The sequence below is a fragment of the Scatophagus argus genome, chromosome 1, assembly GCF_020382885.2.
Source record: "Scatophagus argus isolate fScaArg1 chromosome 1, fScaArg1.pri, whole genome shotgun sequence".
NCBI lineage: Eukaryota > Metazoa > Chordata > Actinopteri > Scatophagidae > Scatophagus > Scatophagus argus.
Genome location: NC_058493.1, coordinates 25,356,804 through 25,377,291, shown reverse-complemented (window position 1 = coordinate 25,377,291; position 20,488 = coordinate 25,356,804). Strand labels below are relative to the sequence as shown.

At 39.3% G+C, this 20,488-nt stretch overlaps 1 protein-coding gene across 1 annotated transcript in view; it reads left to right on the top strand.

The window, feature by feature from the left end:
* Positions 1-18,703: 18,703 nt before the first annotated feature.
* luzp2 (leucine zipper protein 2) overlaps positions 18,704-20,488 on the top strand; it is a 127,617-nt gene continuing 125,832 nt past the window's right edge. The window contains exon 1 of the mRNA XM_046394645.1: positions 18,704-18,917. Within this exon, the coding sequence (XP_046250601.1) occupies positions 18,856-18,917 (62 nt within the window). The 5' untranslated portion in view covers positions 18,704-18,855. The remainder of the gene's footprint in view (positions 18,918-20,488) is intronic.

The following is a 20,488-nucleotide window of genomic DNA, read 5'->3' as shown; positions in this document are numbered from 1 at the left end:
GAGGTGGAAGGAGGAGCTGCAGTGCACTGGGAGAATGAGAGGCACAGAGCACAGGCAGTGAGGGGAGTTGAAAAGAAATGTAGAGAAATGTTCTGTGGTTGCACTGGCAGCATCTCCCTGCGAGTTGTTTTTTTTTTTTGCTTTTCTTGGCTGTAGTTTTCCTATTTATGTAAAACTTGGAACAATCTGGTTAAATGAAATTCAGGCTGGTGTCGGGGATAGAGGAAAAAATGGTGTGGCGTGTGTGGTTACAGAAGAAAGGGGAGAAGAAAGAATGGGAGAAGTATGAGCGTGCAAATAAAGATTGGAGATGCAAGTAAGCAACAAAGTGAAGGGTGGTTATGGATGGGAGCAGGGAGAGATGAGGCTACAGGGATATAAAGCAGATGAAATTCAGTTTCTGCAATATTCAAACCTTTGCTGACAGTGAGAGGCAACTTAAGACTGTGGTGCATAGGGATGCGGTACTTTTTCTTTTTTTTCTTCTTTTTTTTTAAGATTTTTCACCCGAGATGAGGATTAATGCCACCCATAGTGCAAAGTGAGGAGAATCATCAGACAAACTCACCTTTGCTGTGAGGAGAGGGGGTTGGGGGTGAGAGGCACAGGCTTAACGCTGCTAATGGGTATCTGGGGCTGGCACACACATGCTGGCAGTGCCAAGGAGGCTCCACAGTCAGGGAGTGTTTATGGGAGATTATGGAGCTGAGGATTTAGTGGAGTGGTGGTACATGTGAGGAGCTCCTGGCCACTGAATTAACCATGTGGTAATTGTAGTAAGGCTTATAAAAATACATCTGTATATTTAATTTGAACATTCAATTATTATTTAGTTGCTTATATCAAAAGATGTGTTTTATTTATCCTTAGTCATCCTAGTTTTTGAGACCAAGTGATCGCATGTACCTTTCTTAAGAAAGTCCACTCTGTTTTTGTACTAAATCTATTAGAAGAGCAGCAGTACACAGAGATGGTGACACATCTCTGCTGTACAATAAAACATACAGAGGGGAAAGAATTATTCAGGCAGTTAGAAAAGGGGAAGCACTCTACACCAATACAACATAAAAGAAATTTATGGCTCATTTCGCCTACTAGAAGCTAATCTAAAAAAGATGAGTTATGCCCCATTTAAGAAATAAAACCAAATGGAAGGTGAGTTTTGAATAAATTTGACTGGATGACACCAAAGATAAGAACCACCCGACATGGAATGGGATGGATTCATCTCATTTTTTATGCTTTGAATGGGACTGCGCCCACTATGGCCGCTTAGAAAAGATTGGACAGCTGATTCATGGCATCTGCATTTGCATTCAACGGTGCTATGAATTTTCCTGTTTCTATGTTAACAAATTAGGGCCTTTGGAACCATGTGACTCTCAACCTATGATTTGTGACTGGATTTGTTCCCAAGGCCTTAGAAAAAATTATATATGAGAGTGTTTGTATTGTGATGTTGCGGAATTCAATGTAGATATTTTATTTCATAGTGAAGGCTTTCTTTATTAAACTGCAAGCATTCTATTTCCACAATTAATTTCTGTACTGTAGTTTCTTGAAACTTTATACTAATGTGCATTTTCAAGTCAAACGGTCTAAGTCCAAACATGTCTCCAAGTTTGTCAAGTCACTGCTGTTGAAGTTTTTTTGTTTGTGTGTTTGGCCGAAGTAACACTATCTCAGGTAGCAAACTTGGCTATTGACGTAGTGCACCTTTGTGTTTCTAGTTTTGGGAAGGCTGAAACGACAACCAGGCCACCATTCAAAGTCCTTCTATGCCTTATGGAGTATTGTTATTCCTGCAGGGCCATCCATAGACATTTTAATGCAGACTTGCAACATATTATATCTTAAACTTTCAGAACTGAACCTGATATGACCCAACATGTGATTCACTCAACAAAATACACATTCATTTAATTATTGATTTCCCAAAATAAATTTAGTGTTGCTTTTAATTTGGCAGTGGTGTTGTGCAATATGTGAACATTGTGAGAACATTGCGAATTCATGAGCTGTTGAGTGTGTAAATCTCTGGAACTGGCGGCTGTGAAGTTACAACCCTGAACGCTCCGGAAGTCAGCCGCCTCCTCCAAAACAACAGATACACGTTCTGATTTATTATTTATTATTTCAGCCAGATTCCTGTCGATATTTTATTTGAGAGAAATAGTAGCTGCGTTTCAAAGCGCTAACGCTGAAGTGGAAGAAAACGTTAGAGTTCGGGGCAGCTATTTGGTGCTATATCAATGTCAGAGTCAATTTTTTACCTTGTGGTGGCTGTAACAGTTAGGAATATCTTCTTTGCTCAACAGGGAGCAGGAGGGTTTTTGCAGCCATGCCCTGTCGCCTCCTCTTAGTATTAGGGACACCTACTGTTGACGGAAGTTAGCAGTCACTTCAAATAGGTCAGTGCAACATAATTTAGTCCATCCAGATATCCACAGAAGTATGAAAACCTAACTCCACTACGCAGCAGTAATGGCTAAAAAAGATGACACAGAGTGCTTGGTTGGCATTAAAGCGTTTTAGAGTAGATTTTTTATATTAAGCCTGATAAGTGAGGATTTAACACCAAACTGTGTTGTGTATGTGTTTTCAGACCTTCTCTGTCTGGTATTAAGATTCTCGTAGGCAACTGCTAACATGTTGCAATGTTTTCCCAAAATACACACAGGAGCTTCCCGCTAAGTCTGTTTCTGCAGGAAAAACTGCCACAGCCTGACGAAGAACCTATTCTTTTAGAGAGCGTGAGTGGTCAGCTGTAAAGAGGCTTCTGCTGCTTGCACTCGTCGCTACACGTGGAAGCCTGAAGGGCCAGCAGAGTCATTTTGACTCGTTTATGTCACGTTCAATCACCATGAGGAGGAGGTGAGCCCATGAGTTATACACAGAGCTTCAGAAAACAACGAGTTAAATCGCTTTAAATCAGATTTTTGTTTGCGTGAGAAATGAAATACAGATTAATATGCAAGGAACATCTCTAAGAAAATATAGCCAAAATACACTGGGCTGCATGAGGATTATTTACCTTTAATATTGACTGAAGGATCTGATGTCTCAAAATATCAAAGACTGTATCTCAAGCTGAATGAGAGCACTTGAGTTGTAATTGAATTTGGCCTCCCCAGCTCCATCATTACCACCACCGAAAACCTTGTCAGGCGCCCAAAAGATCTGGGGTAATCTCTGACTCAGTCTTAGCTTTGATAAGCAAATTATCTCAGTAGTCAGAGTAGTTAGTTCTTATTTCCTCCAGCTGAGGACATCTTTAGCCCATACAGAACATTCATTCATTGGCTATTAACTGGTCTTTGTTGTCTCATGTGCACATAATTGTCTAAAATACTGGTGCAGAAGTTCTTAACCCAAGAGAAATAGTCTTTCTCATGTCCTTGACTCTCTTCACTGGCTTCCATCTTGCTGTTTGTTTCTAAGGCAGTAAGTGGGGCCTGTTTGTACTGTAGATCTTCTGTCAAATCTTCCTGATCTTTTGGGTGTCTTACAAGTGCTGGTTCTGTCTTGGTCTGGCTGAGGCATAACCCTGAATTTGGTGGGTGTGTTTCATAAATGTAGCAAAACCTTCCTGTTTCTGAACCCAATTCAGTCTTATAACTAACATTTTAATAAGAATGGATCAGACCAAAAAAAGTGGTTCCTCATAGTGATTAACCCACAGAGAATTATCATGTGATTTTTAGCATCTTTACGCTCATTGTTTTGATCTTAAAATTGATTTGATCCACTCTCGCAGCCGTCCTCAGCATCATGTGGTTGTTTTCTACATTAAAACTATGACGAATCCACCGTATGTTAATATCTAGCTGGTGAGCAAAGTGGATCATTGAACTCGAGATGTTTCCCTGACCATCAAGGGCCATTTGAGGCTCAGAGTCTTGTGAACAGGAGGAAGTGGAGATCGAAGTGCCACATTACAAGACAAAGGTCGAAAACAAACAGGGCATACAAAAGCAAAGCACACATTGATTTACCATCTCTGTGTGCTAATCAGGCAGCTCAGGCTGTGATCATTACAAACTCAACTCACAACAGAAGATGTCTTTGCAGACCTTTGCAGATTTCTTTTTCAGCATACAGTAAAAGTTTTAAATTGGTATTTTACAGTACACTTATACCATTTTTAAACCAACATTAACATGCATGTGCAGGGTTTGTTTTAAAGGAGCTAAACCCACTAAAAATAGCTGACTGACTCCTTTTCCACTTAGAGTAGATGAGTTTTCCTCTTTTTTTCTCCATTTTAAAATTTTTTCTGGTGTCTACCTTTCCCTCTGGAAGCAAAAGCCAGACATTAGCTGGTGTCAGTGGGTTTTTTGTCCAGCATGAAAGGAGCTTTAGTGATTCCAGGCTAAATCCAACAGCTGAATGTGTCAACAGGGGTTCACGTGAGCTGTAAAGTCACTATTTCACAACAGAGACACACTGGCTCGCTAAATAGAGCAAATCCAGGGGAAATGCATGTGAGCAAATGGTGTGAGGACAATTGCTCACATTACTAACACTTAAGTGCAGAGCTGCAAAGTAGGTGAATAGTCTTGTTGAGTGCCAGAAAAAGAAATGATCATCACGGGGTCCACACACACCAGCCCTAAAGGTACGGAAATCACAAATTTAAACTTGCTTACAAGTCCAATGCAGTATCTTTTGCTGTGCTTGATTAGCGGTGCCAAAGCACAGATAAAGAATCACAAGGACAGCGCTTGAAGGACTTGGGTAAAGTATTTGGATAAAGCAAATGTTAAACAGCCATAGATATGGTGCTCAATTATTCAGTTTTTGACAGATGGTGACTAAGAATGTGTGAAGAATGGCAATGATGCAGCTGGATGAAAAGACACTGGATGATTGGCAGCCAGATATGCAGTAATGAGGCTAATGTTTAATTAACTGTATCTCAAGTCAGTCACAGAAAGCACTGAGCCACAGTGATATCACTGAAGTATGGATGGACTGCAAGAGTAAGCTCAAAACTGGTTGTTTCATGTTATTTTGTGTGCTTAGATGGATAAATTTGTCCCTAGAAGTGTCAAATTTGTATTGATGAGAGTTGAGTGCTGTCACAAAGACCAAGGCAGTAAATCTGTCATTAGCTGACACCTTCTTTCAGACGACACAGTGAGCTCTGCCTGACATGATTTTATTTTGTCAGAATGTATTGTAGATTACCAAAGATCAAAGAAAAGCTTTTCCATTAGTCTTAACCACTTTATCTCTCTTTACAGTGTGACTGTGACTCACTGAGCCACACACCGTGTGTCACATTGTATGTCCAGTATACAGTATCTTCCTGGAGTCGGCACTAAAATCCACTGACCAACAAGGTAAAGCTAAGCAGTCATGTTCGTAAAACATCCCTTTGATCAAATGAGAGACAGAAGTCCAACTTTGTTCAGTGCAATTCAGATTATTGGATGTTGCTACCTCTGCTTTTTAAGATATAAATTAAGTAGAATAAAATCTAAATAAAATCTAAATTATCATAAAATGTGGAGGGTTCATTTGTTGACAGATTTCATAAGCACTTGCTGGCCAAAATTTATAAAAGAGCACCACCCTGTGGATCAAAGCACTAATAACAATTGCAGAATTTACTCTCTTCTGTTCTCGTGCTTTTTGTTTGTTGTTGTTTTTTTTGCATGTTTCCTCCAGCATTTTTGCTGTTTTTGTGAAGTCTTTCAGTTTGCAGCTGTTTGCCATTGGCCTGAAGCCCAACATTGGGCTGAAGGCCCACATTGCTGCTAATATTATCACATGCAGATGAAAATTTTCTGCGGAGACAGTTTTAGTCAGTGAATAACCCTGATAATGGTGAACACAGACAGCTTCCTCTGACATGAAGCTGACTGTGCTGGCTCCATGGAAAAGAAAAGACTGAGTGTGCACTACTTGAGCGTGACATATCTGCTGAAGACTTTTTATTTTTTCTGCTGCAGTTAGGGAATATGAAGAAGAAAGAGAACACCTGTCCCTAAAATGAAAGAGAATGCCAGTGAGCACAGAACTGATTGTGTTCAAAGTGTGTGTAATTATGTAAGCTGTGAACCATGTCCACCCTCCATGCTTGCCATTCATGCACCATTTCTTGTGACCTTGCTTTACGTGACCCTGTAGTGATTTTGTGTATTATAAACCATTTCATCCTCCAGTATTGTATTTTTGACACATTGTGCTTAGACCAATATTCAAGTCCAGCCTCGGTCCAGCAATGTCCCTTTATTGGAGGGCATGTTATTCCTCACTCACACATTGCATTCGTTGGTCTTTTTTAAAGGCTTTCTTCGCCTTTTTATAGCATTTCTTAGCTGGAAAAACAACATTCACAAGCAGGTTTGAAGGTTATCACTTAAATAAATATAAGCATGAAATGAAGGCAAAACAGACACTGTATTTACGTATTTATATGTGTGGATACTGCAAGTTCATTTTTTAGATGATTACATTCCATATAAACATTCACTCAAATACACTAAATAAATGATTCCAACAGTGTGTGCACAGTCTAAGTCCATAATCAAAAGCTCTCCAAATATGCCTTAATGTTAGCATAGTACGAGTATGAGGAGTGTACCCTTAAAGTTATGACATGTTGTTGTGAATTAAAATGGATCTTTGTTTTATGTTTTGATGAGTTGTGTGCTTACATTATCACAACTATTTCCAGCATAGGTGGAACACAGAGAAATGCATATTTGTTTTCAAGCTAACGGTGCTTTTCATTTGGTCAGCTGCGTTATAACTTTGTGTTTTAAAGCCTTAACTTTCTTATAATAGATGACACAGAATTGATGGCTTATGGGTATTTAAAACTTCAATGTTTGCATTCAAAGAAGCATTAATAGTCTCCGGTGTGATGGGATGTATCCCTGCACTGACCTTCTCTTAGCTCCAAAATTTCCCATCAAGGTTTAGATTTTGAAATTTGGGAATAGATTTCTGATGCTTGTCAAACTGCTGTTGAGTTTGCACAATAGTTTCTATACGGATGGAACTGAATTTAAACCATATGGTGAGCGTGGCCCTTTAAAATTTCTCTTCATTCAAAGGTTATTAGATGAGCGTTTAAAGTAATCAGTGATCTAATGATTCACATTAGTCTCCTTGACTGTGTGATTATAGTTTGAATAGGACATTATTACAGATCTATCCCCTGGTGAAGACAAAGACAGGCCAGCAGAGATTATATAGTATGTTGAAACCAAATGTTTGTAGCGGTTTCAGTATAAACATGAACTCAGGCACAGAGGACATAAGAAACTGGCAATGTGATGAAAAGAGTCTTAGTGTTGGGTTTTCAACACAAATTAAACAAGCTTACATTTTTATCTTTATTTAGATCATAGTTGAATCACGTCTAAGCAGCTGACGGTACAGTCCAATGAATGAAATAAGTGAGATACAACGCATTCAAATAATTTAGGGATTCACCGAATTTATTGTCATGTATATTAAAATATTATATTGTCTTGTGTGCACAGATGATTCAAAATGTATGGTAAAATTGTGTCTTGTGCACATGCAGTAGTATTTTGAGCATTTTATGTAGTGTGTGTATATATTTATATTTTATTTAGGTTAAAGCTCCACGAATTCAGGTAGGTTATTGACTAACCACATGAGAAAATCCTCCTTTTATCCTCCTCCTTTCTTGTATGAGAAAGGAAAACGAGAACTGTTTTTCATGTGACAATGAAATACCGAATTGTGCAGTTGTAAGAAAATGCAGCTCACACAATTTGCAAAGTGCTGGCTGGTGATCCATGAGCTGAACGGAGATTTAACAAAGTTGAGTGTTTTGATGTAATGGGCAGAAGTGCTGACGACTTCTTTTCTGTTTTGTGGAACAGAAAGCCTTTGTAATGCCTCATCACTGCTGTAAAAGAAGCATGACTGAAGTTCTGAAGCTCACACGCCACCATCAGTATCTGACGCCAGCTGAATTACATGACAGCTGCTTTGGGCTATTTGCTTTAAGTATTTCTCTCCCCACATCAGCAAATGGGCCTGTGACTGCTCAAGAGAGCGATGGTAGGGACCTTCCTGCCTTCGGAACAGTTTAGTTATGTGGGACCCTGGAGGGCCATGCCCAAATTTACTTGGACCTGTCACAGCCACACAGCGGCAGGTTGTCAGGACAGCCAGAGCTATGCTGCAGTGTCCTCCACACCTCCTTAATAGGGAATTCAAGTTTCTTCCCTCTGGCATGACACCTACTCGAACAGGGTGAGGAACTAGTTTTCCACGCTACGAATGTAGCTCAAGTTAGGGTCTACAAAATAATGAGAAATTCTGTGGTCAACATTGTGTATGTTGATGTTATGCTGATGAATGATGATGTGTCTTTAGCCATGTGTGTTTGGTTCGCGTTTGGAGTGAAGCTAGTTGCAAGGAGATTTTGTCCATTTGGGATAAGATCAACTGAATGCACATGATTGATTACATCCTGCTGCTGCTGCATTTTTCATCTTACTCATTCAGCTCAGCGTGTGCTGTCAAGTAACAGTGTTGTAGAGCATCCAGAACACACACGACCATGCTCTCATGTTATATGTCTTTGATGTCGTTAATTAGGGTAAACCCGGTTCCCTCATTGCTGTCATTTTAGTCATTATTTGTTATCTTTGTGTTGAACTTACAATTATACACAGAGGACTGGCTCAATCAATGTGACTTTGTTCAACTGTAGGCTACATTTAAATGAGTTTTGTTTGTTTTTGGGTTTTTTTTTCACTCAAAATTCCAAGAAATAAAAAGGTGTATCAACAGCAAAAGCCATATCACTAGTTCTCATAAGAAACTGTTTTTCTCACAGTGATATTGATGTATTAACCTGTGCACAGCTTTTTAGTGTTGTCACTGGTCCAGGTGGCACTGAGTCGAACTACTTAATGTACTTGTTCATCATATTTTATGGGCTTATCTTATATTCTTAATGTAACACCTTAATCTGCAAAGTAGCTTGTACCTGCATCATCAGATACAGATAATGGCACTCAACACATCCTAATACATAACGGACTGAATAGAAAGCTGACATCAACATCCACGCTGCCCTCGAGGTAACATTAGGCCACCGAGCTAGATATCACACAGAGAAAGGCCGATTATTTTAGCTGGATAAATTTCACACATTTCAATAAATTTCAGGTTTTTACATTTCAGGTACGCTTAGAAGGCTACAAGTTGGGTAAATTGTAGTCACTACCAGGTGGCTAGCTAGGCTACAAATTACTGTGGCAAGCTAACTAGTAACCAAGTCGATGCAAGGTAGGCTTTTTATCGCAGTGTTGTTTCTCATCATAGTACCATTGCTTCTTTCTCAATAACTATGAGGTTGCCACAGAGGAATTAACGTAAATATGGGTTATAACAACCTGCTTGCACAGGCCACCTATGGTATCCAACTGTTTTTCTGGTGAGGATGTACTGAAAAAGGACACTAGTTGCATTAAAATTTTATAAAGCGCAGCTACAAATTGTACTCCTCAAACTCCTCAAAAGCTCATTTACTATATGTGTGTTATGAGAGGTTTAGATGATTAAGATCCCCACATTAGTGCTACTATTTAGCTATCATTAGCAGCTGCTAATCATTTAGCAGCCATAACCACAGAAAAACGTGACTACAAACATAGCTTAGGTTGTGGAAGTGGACCTTATTAGTCCCAGTGGCGTCACACACACACTTTCATCACTTTTGGGGACATTACACATACTTATTATACTTACGTACTAACGTATTTATTTCCTGGAGGCTTAACCACCACCCAACCAAAACATTAAACGTTACTTGCCTAATCCTCAAAGCAAGAGTCAAAGCAAGACGTCTGGACTTGTTCAAGTCAAATCTTCACAAGTCCAGACGCCTTGCTTTAACTCTTTGAGTGAATATGACCTGGATGACTGAGAATCTCCACAGATATAATCCTAACCCCCACCTTAACTTTACCCTGACCTCAACCCAACCGTGAAGCAAGACTTCACCCTAATATTTAATGATTTACATTGTGGGGGTTTGCATTTTGTCCTCATAAGTAAAGCGGGTCCTCACAGTGTGACTGTGTAAACAGATTTTTTCAACCACAACTGCAGAAATACACGTCCACACATCCCCACACACACACACACTGTGCCGTCATCGACAAAAGAATCCGACAAAAACCATTACAAGCCACTGCAGCATTTTAACGCGGTTCTGTTGCTTGTAACTGTTGGCTCCTGTTGGCTGAGTCTTTATCTCCCCTGCTAGTGGCGCAGTTGCACTTTGTCAGTCTTTATCATTTTGTCAGGCGGTGCGGCTGGCTCAGAGATGCACAGATAAACCTGCATGTTTACGTCCTCCTGGCTTGTGTTTTGGCTGGCTGACTGGAGGCCTGTGTTTCTGTCGCAGCCTGAACTATCCCTGCAGTTATTCATTCCTCTTAATTGTGCATCCATGTGTGTTGACTGTACCTCCTGTAGTCCGGACAGCAGCTGATCAGTTAAAGTCTTTGACCCCTATTTCTCTATTGCTCTTCTTCGCTGTACGTGGCTGGATTTAGTCTTGCCGTTTTAATGTAATCCCAACAAGACCTCTTATCAGGGTTTCTTCTGTGACAGTGATCTTTGAGATTTTGGTGCTGCTGCTGTGTTTAAAAATACAGTTACACATTGCAAGTGTCCACTTCAGAGGTCACATTGTGACTTGCAGCAGCTCATCCACAACAAGAGGAAACTGTATTAAAATGCTATCTCCTATAATAGCTGCAATGTTACATGCAATGCAGTATGTGTTATATTATTCCACAGTTTACCTTTCCCATCCACATAATTTTTATCAGATGTGTGAGTTAATCTATTCTGTTCTTAATTTGGTTAACATTTCCTGTGGCATTTTACACACAAATCATTCCTACTTATGGCATAAAGTTATTATCATTATTATTCTTAGGCAACAGAGACAATTTGAATTTTCCTAATCATCATTTAGTGCTTTAATTATCCGTTAGACTGAGAATACCGGAATGAATTTTTGTATTATTTAAGATTAAAGGAAAAATGGCACCATTCACTTTTAATTTAGCAAAAAACCCCAAAAAAGAAGAGATTTCTCTGTGGGCTCTAAAGCCTGCATCCCAGTTTCTGTCTGACTTAACATCAGCAGTATGTTGTTAATACTGCTGTCTCTGCAGCATTTTGTTTATCCAGGTCAAGCAGCAGCTGTGTAACAGAAGCAACGATGCAAGTTCTTAAAGATGTCTCACTATTTGTTTGAGAGGGTTCAGCAGTTTGAGGAAAAAACAGCAAACGTAGTACAAATAAGATGCATACCATAATGAATGAAAAAAAAAATCCTTATTGTTTTGCCCAGATTGTAGCTGTACTGCATCTTGTAGTTTTATCCTTGCGCATTGTTTGTTTTTTATCCTTCCGCATTGATTGTTTGTTGCTGCGCTCAGTCGGTACTTGCAATTTAAGGAACCACCTGAAGATGGAAGTAAAAATCCATCAAAAGCAGACTGAAGCTTCTGAATTATGAGCTTTGTTCATTTTTTTCCCACCGCAGACAGTTCAGTTTGCATTCTAGCAGTACTACATTGTTCCCTCCCCTCTAGAGTAATGTGTTAAGGACAACCACATGTGAGGCCACAGCAGCATCAAAATACCATAACAATCGCCCGGACAGAATGAGAAGTTGAGTGATTTTATTTTCTCTTTTTGGCTCATACAATATCTCTACCAAGAGGGGCACCTCATTTCATTGCAATCTAGGTGCTCAGATCAATATTATATGCATTCACAAATTCAATCTCTCACAATTCTCCGTCTATGGGAACACCTCCAATTTGTATTTCATAGCGTGACAGATGAGATTCCTGGCACCTGTCTGGTTTTTTTTACATTTTGAAATTGAAACGGCAAGATAATGTCATAATATGCAAACTGGAAAGCCAGTATCCACAGGGAATAGCAGGATTAAACAAAACAGGTTCTGTTTTTTGATGGATGTAATACATATTTTAATCAGTTTTAAAGTATAAGTAACCAAGAATGCTGCACAACTTTCTTAAAATCTTATGCCAAAATATTGCATGTATAATACAACTGCCTTAACACTCCTGTCGCCTTTTTATATAGGCTATTAGCGATTTGTTTTTATGACATTAGAAACATTCAGAACAATGGTCTTCATAAATTTTTATTTATTTATATAGCTGTGGAGTTATCTTGTGAAGGCCAGAGCCTACAGTGAGAGCCAGAAATAGACATCAAACGGTACAAAGCCAATCAAAGAAACAGACATATGTTATATGAAAGTAAAACCTGGGGGTGACATGTTACAGAAACTAGAAATCGATATGTTTATAGATCTGCAAATGAATAGATTGTTTGCCTGGAGCTATGACACATTCAATAACAGAACCAATCAAGTATCTCCTAGCAAAAGACTATTGCTGTTTGTTTGTCGTGAGATGTGGTACAAGTGTTTGTTTTTTATACTTCAGTGGACCAATGACAATGGACCAACCACATAATGGCTGCACATCAGTGTTGCTGACCTGTGACAGTTAAATGCAAATTTGGCAAGTTTTGTGCTTGTCTCACCCAGGACACATCTGACTCACAAGAAGGTCAGCATGCTGCATGTTGCTTCTATAAGTAAATGTAAACAGGAGCACAAAGTTAGGATCTATCTTGTCCTGCTCTTGTATACATTCCTCCTACTCTTGTGCAGACATTTCAACATTTAGGTTAAATATTCCGTCCCCTTTCAAAATAAGTTTTGGCCACACACACACTTCCACTCCACAAAATTAGATGCATATAATGTTGCTGATGCAGGACTTTAAGCTTATTCTGCTGTGAGTTGCTCTTTATAAGATTATCAACTAAAGCTCTAAAATGTATGTAAGTATAATCAGCACTTAATTATACTTGATTATACATAATTAACTTAATTAATAATAGTCTTCTTATAACAATCACACAGACGAATAATTTATAGAAAAAGCTGTTTAGCAGTTTTTGCCTTCACTCAGAGGATGCTGGGTAAGTAGCTCACTGGCTAACCCCACAGAATCACAATAAACTGAGGCACAATCCCACACAAATGCTCCTCTCCAGTGGCAGCGTCACCATGGTTTAAGGCCAAGGCTGTGCTCCAGGGGTCTTACTGGAACATTACAATTCACTGAAGTGAACAAAGCTAGACTACAATGATTGAGTTGTCCTTCTTGGTTTGAATTGTGCATGGTTTCCTGAACCATGTCATTGCAGTCATATAAATCAGTAGCTGCTCTACAACTAAACATGGATGTCCTGCTGCTGTCTCACTGCTAAAAGTGGGTGTCCTGGCGTCTTACTACAGCCTCATGTGGGTGTCCTGCCAGCTTGTCGGCTTTAAATGTGGGTGTTTTGGCATCTTGCCTCTGATTGTGGGTGTCCTGATACTGACTTTGGTTGTTCTACCATGTAGGCCCTTGGTCAGATCTATGTTTAGCTGTCCTGCAGCTACTGGCACTGATGTGATTAGATTGATGCCCCACAGTCAAAAGGCTTATGAAATTGATCAAATTTGCACTGGTTTCAGTGAAAAGATTCGTTCTCCTTTTAGCCTTAAGTACAATTTAATCTTAAGTCCAGTAGCTTTAAAGTTCAATATGAAAACAGGCTTTCACATGTATTCTTTATTATTTTGAATAGAAAAGTCTGTATTGCCAGAGAAAGGAACGCGTGTAGACTGACTCTCAATAAGCATGGATATCATGCTAAGATTACCAATGAAGGTGATCTTGTGCATAATCTTCATGTGTTAAGTAAATGATTTCTTCTCCACTTTTTGTCCACTGCCTCTTTAATCTGATTCATTTCCTGTTCTGTTCAGAAGCAGAACATGAATGATTTACAAGCTTCCTCAAAAAAGGCTAAAAAACAAATAGGTTGACATAATTAGATTGCTCGACTGCTCCTGGTCTCAGAGTTGGCTTTTCTTGCTGAAGATGCTTAAGATACAAACCGGTCATGAAGTGAGGTCACGGATCTCTAGGAGTCTCTGGGGGAATACCATTGGGTTTCCTGAAGATACTTAAATGTCAAACAATAATACATGTTATTGGTTACCGAGTCCATCCAACTACTGACCAACAACAGCTGTGTTGTGATTTACGTTTATTGACATTAAGGTTGTTTATTCCAGTATCTCCATTCATTTGTTCAGATGTATGTTGACAAAATAAAACATTCCAGACATGATGTTCAGAGCTTATTTCAGCACCAGTTCTGTGAAGGCACATTTCCATACTCCTGCACTGAGAGGATGAATCAACTGACAGGGAACTGCCTTAAGCTTCAGCCTTGCTGCCAGACTTCTTCCTTTCTGCCTTTCTTTCTTTCTTGTTTTCTCTTTCCTTTTCCACACAAAATGTTGAATGGCACTGTAGATGCTGAGAATGGAAATTTATGCATGGGAATGCTGGATTTTTTTCCCCTCTATTCTAGTGCAAACCCTCTTTAAACATAGATTTCATTACTTGCTAACTTATCTTTCAGAGTTTAATATGTGGAGGAAACGCAGAAGAGGAACGAGGAGCATCTTTGCAGAAAGCAAACAGTCATCAGTAAAAGCAGCAGTGTTGCTGACAGACCAATATTGTAGCTTTCTCAGAATGAGGATATCTTGATTTACTCAAGCAACTGTCAGTTAATATCACTGTCCTTGGATTTGTTATTGCAGACGTGGAAATGTTGCCTGTGGGAGCTGTTGCCTGACGGTAAAGACGGATACTTATGACCAGAAGGCAAAAAGAGCAGATTTCTGCACTATAGGGAAATATGGAGTAAAGAGTTGCACTTTAATTGCTCTTTAGTAAGGAATATAACACCACTTTCCCCAGTGCTGTTACTTAGTAGAAAACAGTATTGTTTTTATTTGTCAGCTCCACTGGTGAAAAAATTTCGAATGTTTAAATATGAGGTTGGATGCTGCTAAATGGGAGAATCTACTTTACAAAGTGCCGTGGAATCCTTTCATGGATGAATAAAGGCTTTAAAGAGAAAACAAAAACAACTTCACTCACTCACGGTCCTTTATGCAGGATTCAGAGAAAGAATTTATGGCCTCAAAGGCTCAAAGACTCTTTGGCCATGCTTTCCACATTTTGACAGCTGGTAGACAAGCCCTGCCTTTCCTTTACTTTTAAAAACTCACATATTTATACATTACTATTAAACTATTACTTTTATTCTTGTGAGAACCCTTATTGACGTGAGGCATTCTACTGTACTGAACCCCAAACTAACAACAATTAGGCAAGGCAATTTATTTATATGGCACATTCCATACACTGTTGCAGTTCAAAGCTTTCCAGATGCTTTTCAAGTTGTTTGATAAAATAAATGAAAAATAAATGAAACATAATTAAAAAACAAACAAACAAACAAAGCTATCAACCCCACCCCAACCCATCCTGACCTTCCAAGAGTGTAGGTGGCTGTGTTGACTGGCTCTTGACCATCTTCTACTTTTTTTTTTTTCACTGCAAAGCATTACTACAGCGAGTTGTTGTCATTTTGTTTACATGTGTCACCATGAGATCACATGGGATCACATGAGAGAGATCATGTGAGTTGGTGCATTGTTTCCTTGGAACACAATAGTCTTAATAATATCCCGTAGTGTGCGATCGACCATTATTTTCAAATCTTGAAGTGTAAAAAATTGGTGAAGTTGATGATGCAGCCCAACCCAACCTGCTTTAGTCTGAGTCCGGCTTAAAACTGAAAGTGGTCCGAAGAAAGATAGAAGCACAGCAGCAAACACACACAAACACAGATACTGCAATACTTTATGTTAACATTTATTCAATTAACACTCAAATAAGTCTCCCGAAACCGCAGAATCGGCAACTTAGGAGACTGTCACTTCTTTCTGACTTATGCAGGCCAGTGCTTGAGTGAACTGTTTTATCTCGCTACTGAAGTCTGACATTCATCATTTTTTTCTGCATTGATCACAGTGGGAATAACAAACTGAAAACTTTATACTTTTACTTCTTAGCAGAAACACTGAAAATTTCCTACATAATATTCTTGTTGCATCACTCCATGGATGTTTTTGACTTTCATGCATTAAATGATTGGAGGAAGTGCGAGAAGAAAAATATGCATAGTGTTTTTAATGTTAAGATGCCTCACGATGCTCCACAGTATTTAATTTTTTAGTTAATACAACTAACTCAGCTGCAACTGTGTGATTTTAAGTGGTTCAAATTGTCAAAAAGCAGTTGGAATCCCTTAACATCTGTGGTGATTTTTTGTGTTTTGGAAATTTAAAGTAATTAATGTCTCTAGTGCACAACTGCTTCAGACCAATGGAACCTTTTCTGTTTGCAAAACTGCTTTAAGGACTGAAAACATACAACAAAAAGTCATAATGCCACTGTGAGTAAGTTTAGCTATATAAACAAAGAACAAGCTTACAGAAGCGTGTTTTAGTCCATGCAGAATTCATAAAAACAATTAAATTATGCTCGGCTCTGACTGAATCAAAACATCCCAATTAGACATGATCAAAATTCCTATGTAGCATTTGTAAACAAAATATACAAATCAACTGATGTGACATGCAGGCTCAGTTATGGGGATTTAACCAAATGTAATCTTGTATAATATCAATAATTCATGCTCATTCTATGGTAATTATTCTTCATTATGATAAGATGCTCAACAGGTTGGCTTGCAGCACTGGGACTACAAGTTTCTAGCTGATGTGATACATGATTGAGACAGATTACGCGGGTCCGGAGAGGACGCTCTCTGCGGTAACCGATTCAAGCTGAGGTCTAGCAGACTCATTACAGCTGGTCACCATGGGTTTTCCATGCATGAACGTCTAATTATGCCACATAAATGGGTGGAAATCTTTCAGTATGGAAAATGGGCTACGACTGGGATACAGTTGACTCCAAACTCTATTACAACTGTAATGGGAATCATTTATCATGCCTATGGTGTGTGACCTCCACCTTTCTGTATGGACTACTTAATATTCTGCCTGTATTACATGGCTCGGAGTCTCACTTGGAACATCCTCTCTGTTCTCAACATTTTGTTCTTGAGCTGTTCTTTTATAAGGTTAACCTCAAATTTCAAAGAGATCTGCGGGGCAAGTAAGGCCGAGGGTGAGATGATGGTTTCATTACTACACATGTTTTCCTACTGGTGTCCAGGCGATTGGCCGATTAAAGAATGAGACCTGTACGTCTAAATTATGCTATCATTCTGTTCCAACAGTAAATGGGTTTTATTCCCATTTTTGACTACACATACTGTGAGATGATGTAAATTCAGCTAACATAAGACATTTTGCCATATTATGTATACTTGTGTAGTAATTTATGGATGTATTAGGGCCATAGTCGGCAATGTTGACAATGACTGAGAAGTGTGCAATGTTTTCAGGGTAATTTCTGGATCAGTGTGATCAACTTTCTTGATTCATCAAGTATTTAATTTACTGAACTGGACGAGAAAGATATTTCCAAGCTGGTCATCTAATCTACAAATAGCTTCTAGGTGTAATTTCCATAAGTTTTACTATTTCGCATTATATTACACATACTGCAGTTTAAAGTACATATAATGTTTAAGAGCACTGCCCACATCGCCCAATGTTACAATCGCATTTCCAAATAAGATATGGATTTTGTGCACAGTTTGTGCCCCTGCTACGGACTAAATTTAACTGGTTATGTATCTCCTGGATAGGGGTTGACCAATAGTGGATTTTTGGTCAATTTTCAAAGGCTATTATAATAATAATCATAGTTTGGAAAACGCCAATATCCGGTTAATCAGCCATATCATCCCACCCCACTCTCCCCCTTGTGAAAAAATCAGTGAAACTTAGTGAAACTAAATGTTAAATTAATCTAAACTGATAGAACTGACCATATAAAATGGCTGGTTAATTTTTGAGCAGTTGTTTCTCCTTAAAGTCAGTGATTTCAGCTGAGGAGTTGACTGGTGGCGCCATCTGCCACAGTTGGAGCCAAGTTCTGCCGATACAGATAGCATCGTCTCTTCTTTTTACAATAGTGTTTTATTAGTTTCTAATTAGTTTTCTTAGATGACAATTTTCATTTTTTAAATTTCAGTTCAGCCAGTTCAATTAAAAATGCATGATATTACTGGACACGTGATTATCTGGAAAGCACGGGCATCAGAGTTTATGATTTTTCTTTTAGTTGGGGATATTTTCCATACTGAAGGTAACTGAAGATAAAACTTCATTACGAATTACACTTCAAATCTTTTAGTGTCTTTATTTAATTGAAATGTGTCTAGCTGTGACAGAACTGAGTGTCTCCTTCTTTGACCTGTGCTGATCGCTCTTTCTGCAAAATGTTTTGCTGTATCCCCACCATGAATGTATTATGTGTGATTTCCACACATGCTACTGCAGGTAGTAAAGAGGCAGGATGAAATGAATGGAGAGGTGTATCGTTAAAGGGACAAAACAGCGGCAGGAATGCCTCTCACCAATAGCTGAAGCTGCATGGGTGCTGACATCACATCACTCCCACATCTCCCTCTCTTGATTTCAACCCCACCCGCTCCTTTCCATTAGCGAGTCGGTCCGTGTCCCTGTGTTATTTAAAGCCAGAGATCCTCCCTCTCGCCGAGCCACTGTGTTGCATCTGTCTGCCTCGCTGCTTGTGTGTCTGGGTGTGTGTGTGTGAGAGTGCGCTAAAAAACCCAGGCAGCCAGTGGGAGAGCTAGAGAGCGGGGAGAGAGACAAGGGGGAAAGGCAAAAAGCATCTGAGAAGGGAAAAGGAACGGGAGTGTCAGACAGCTATGAAATTCATTCAAGCTATTTGCTTACTGCTTCTGTGTCCAGCTTTGAGCCTCAACACCAGGTAAGAGATAAATTAGAGGAAAGGTTTTTGGGGCCAGTTTAGCCCTGCCAGAGACTCTGAAACAAAGGAGGGTATAGGTTCAAAGGATACAATGGGCAATCTTAGATGACTAATCTAAAGGTGTGTTCAGTCCTGCCAAATACTAAAGCCTTAATTCGTCCTGGCAGAGGCTCTCTGTGTGCTAAGCATGTTGGAGACTGAAAGACTTAAAAGGAAGAAGGAAGAGCTTATCTGTTGAACTAGGCTATTATCTTTCTCAGCTCCGGGCAGGCTGAGAGACAGTTGTCCTTTTGTGGTGGTAATTCACTGAACGCGATGCCTCTTGAATAGTGGTGACATTGCTTTTCGGGACTTTTTCTGCCCGCTGGTCTGTGAGGCAGCAAGTTGAAGTCGGGGGAACTGAGAGAAAGGACAAGGCTACTTGTGTTGCAGTGTTTTGAAAAAGAGCAGGTGTGTGTGCTTCTGTGTCTGTGTGTGTGTGTGTGTGTGTGTGTGTGTGTGTGTTATAAGGCTTTAGAAGAAGCTGAAGGAAGAGTGATGGGCAAGAAGAATGAATATGGTAGAAATGTATGGAGAGGGGGAGTTTTGATGATTAATTGAATCTTTTATAGTATCGCCCCTCTTCTTTGCCAGTGCCTGACACCACTGCCTTAATGAGAGCTGTGAAGAGGAAATTCAGGGCTTTGACTATACCGTGGAGACATCACACACAGGAAGGCATGCATTATAAAACTTGCCTCTCCTTTTTCTCCTCAGTGCCCCAAAACATTTTTGATACTCTTGTCATCTTTTCTGCGTGAATTAGTTGAACGCGGTTGCTGAGGAATGCATGCGCAGGGAGAACGGTGGCTTTGAACTCACTGTTTTGTTGTTGATATTAACTAACTGAGGCAAATGGCAACATCTTTGTGGTGTGACACCAAATACGCGAAACAGCAAGTGTGTGTATTATTGTTTTGTCTCAGGAGTTACAGTAGATAGAGATGTAGAGGAAGAACTCAAGGTTATTGCCTGCATCCAACAAATTTGTCAATACCAGAGAGGTGCACTGATGATGTATGAGTCATATAACTGGGGGCTGTGTTCATGTCTAGCATTTAGTAGTCAGTGAATTAAGAACTCACACCCTCTTTAACACACCTGTAATGGTAATGCACACATACGGCTAAAACATTGCAGCTGTGGAAACAGTCACTCAGTTTTATCACCTCTTTTTTTTTTTTTTTTAAATCGTGCAAACAGAGTTGTTCAACTCTTTCCTAAGGTGTAGAGCTAATAATGCTCACGTTAAAGTTGATGTATTAAATTACAGTTTGTGTCTCCAGGTTTATTTTTAAATAGTGATATTTTGGGTGCTAATTGGAGAGGGAGGCACCTCGGTGGTAATTTGGCAGGTCAGCACAGATTGTACGCCTCTTGAGGGGGAATGTCATGAAAAGTAATTACCAAAACACGTGGATCTAATCAGTGTTTTATTAGATAGTTTATTTCTAAACTCAAACAAATTTCTAAACTCAGCATTAAAATCCAGGAGGCTGTATTTTGCTAAAGGCATGGGGGCTATTCCAGGC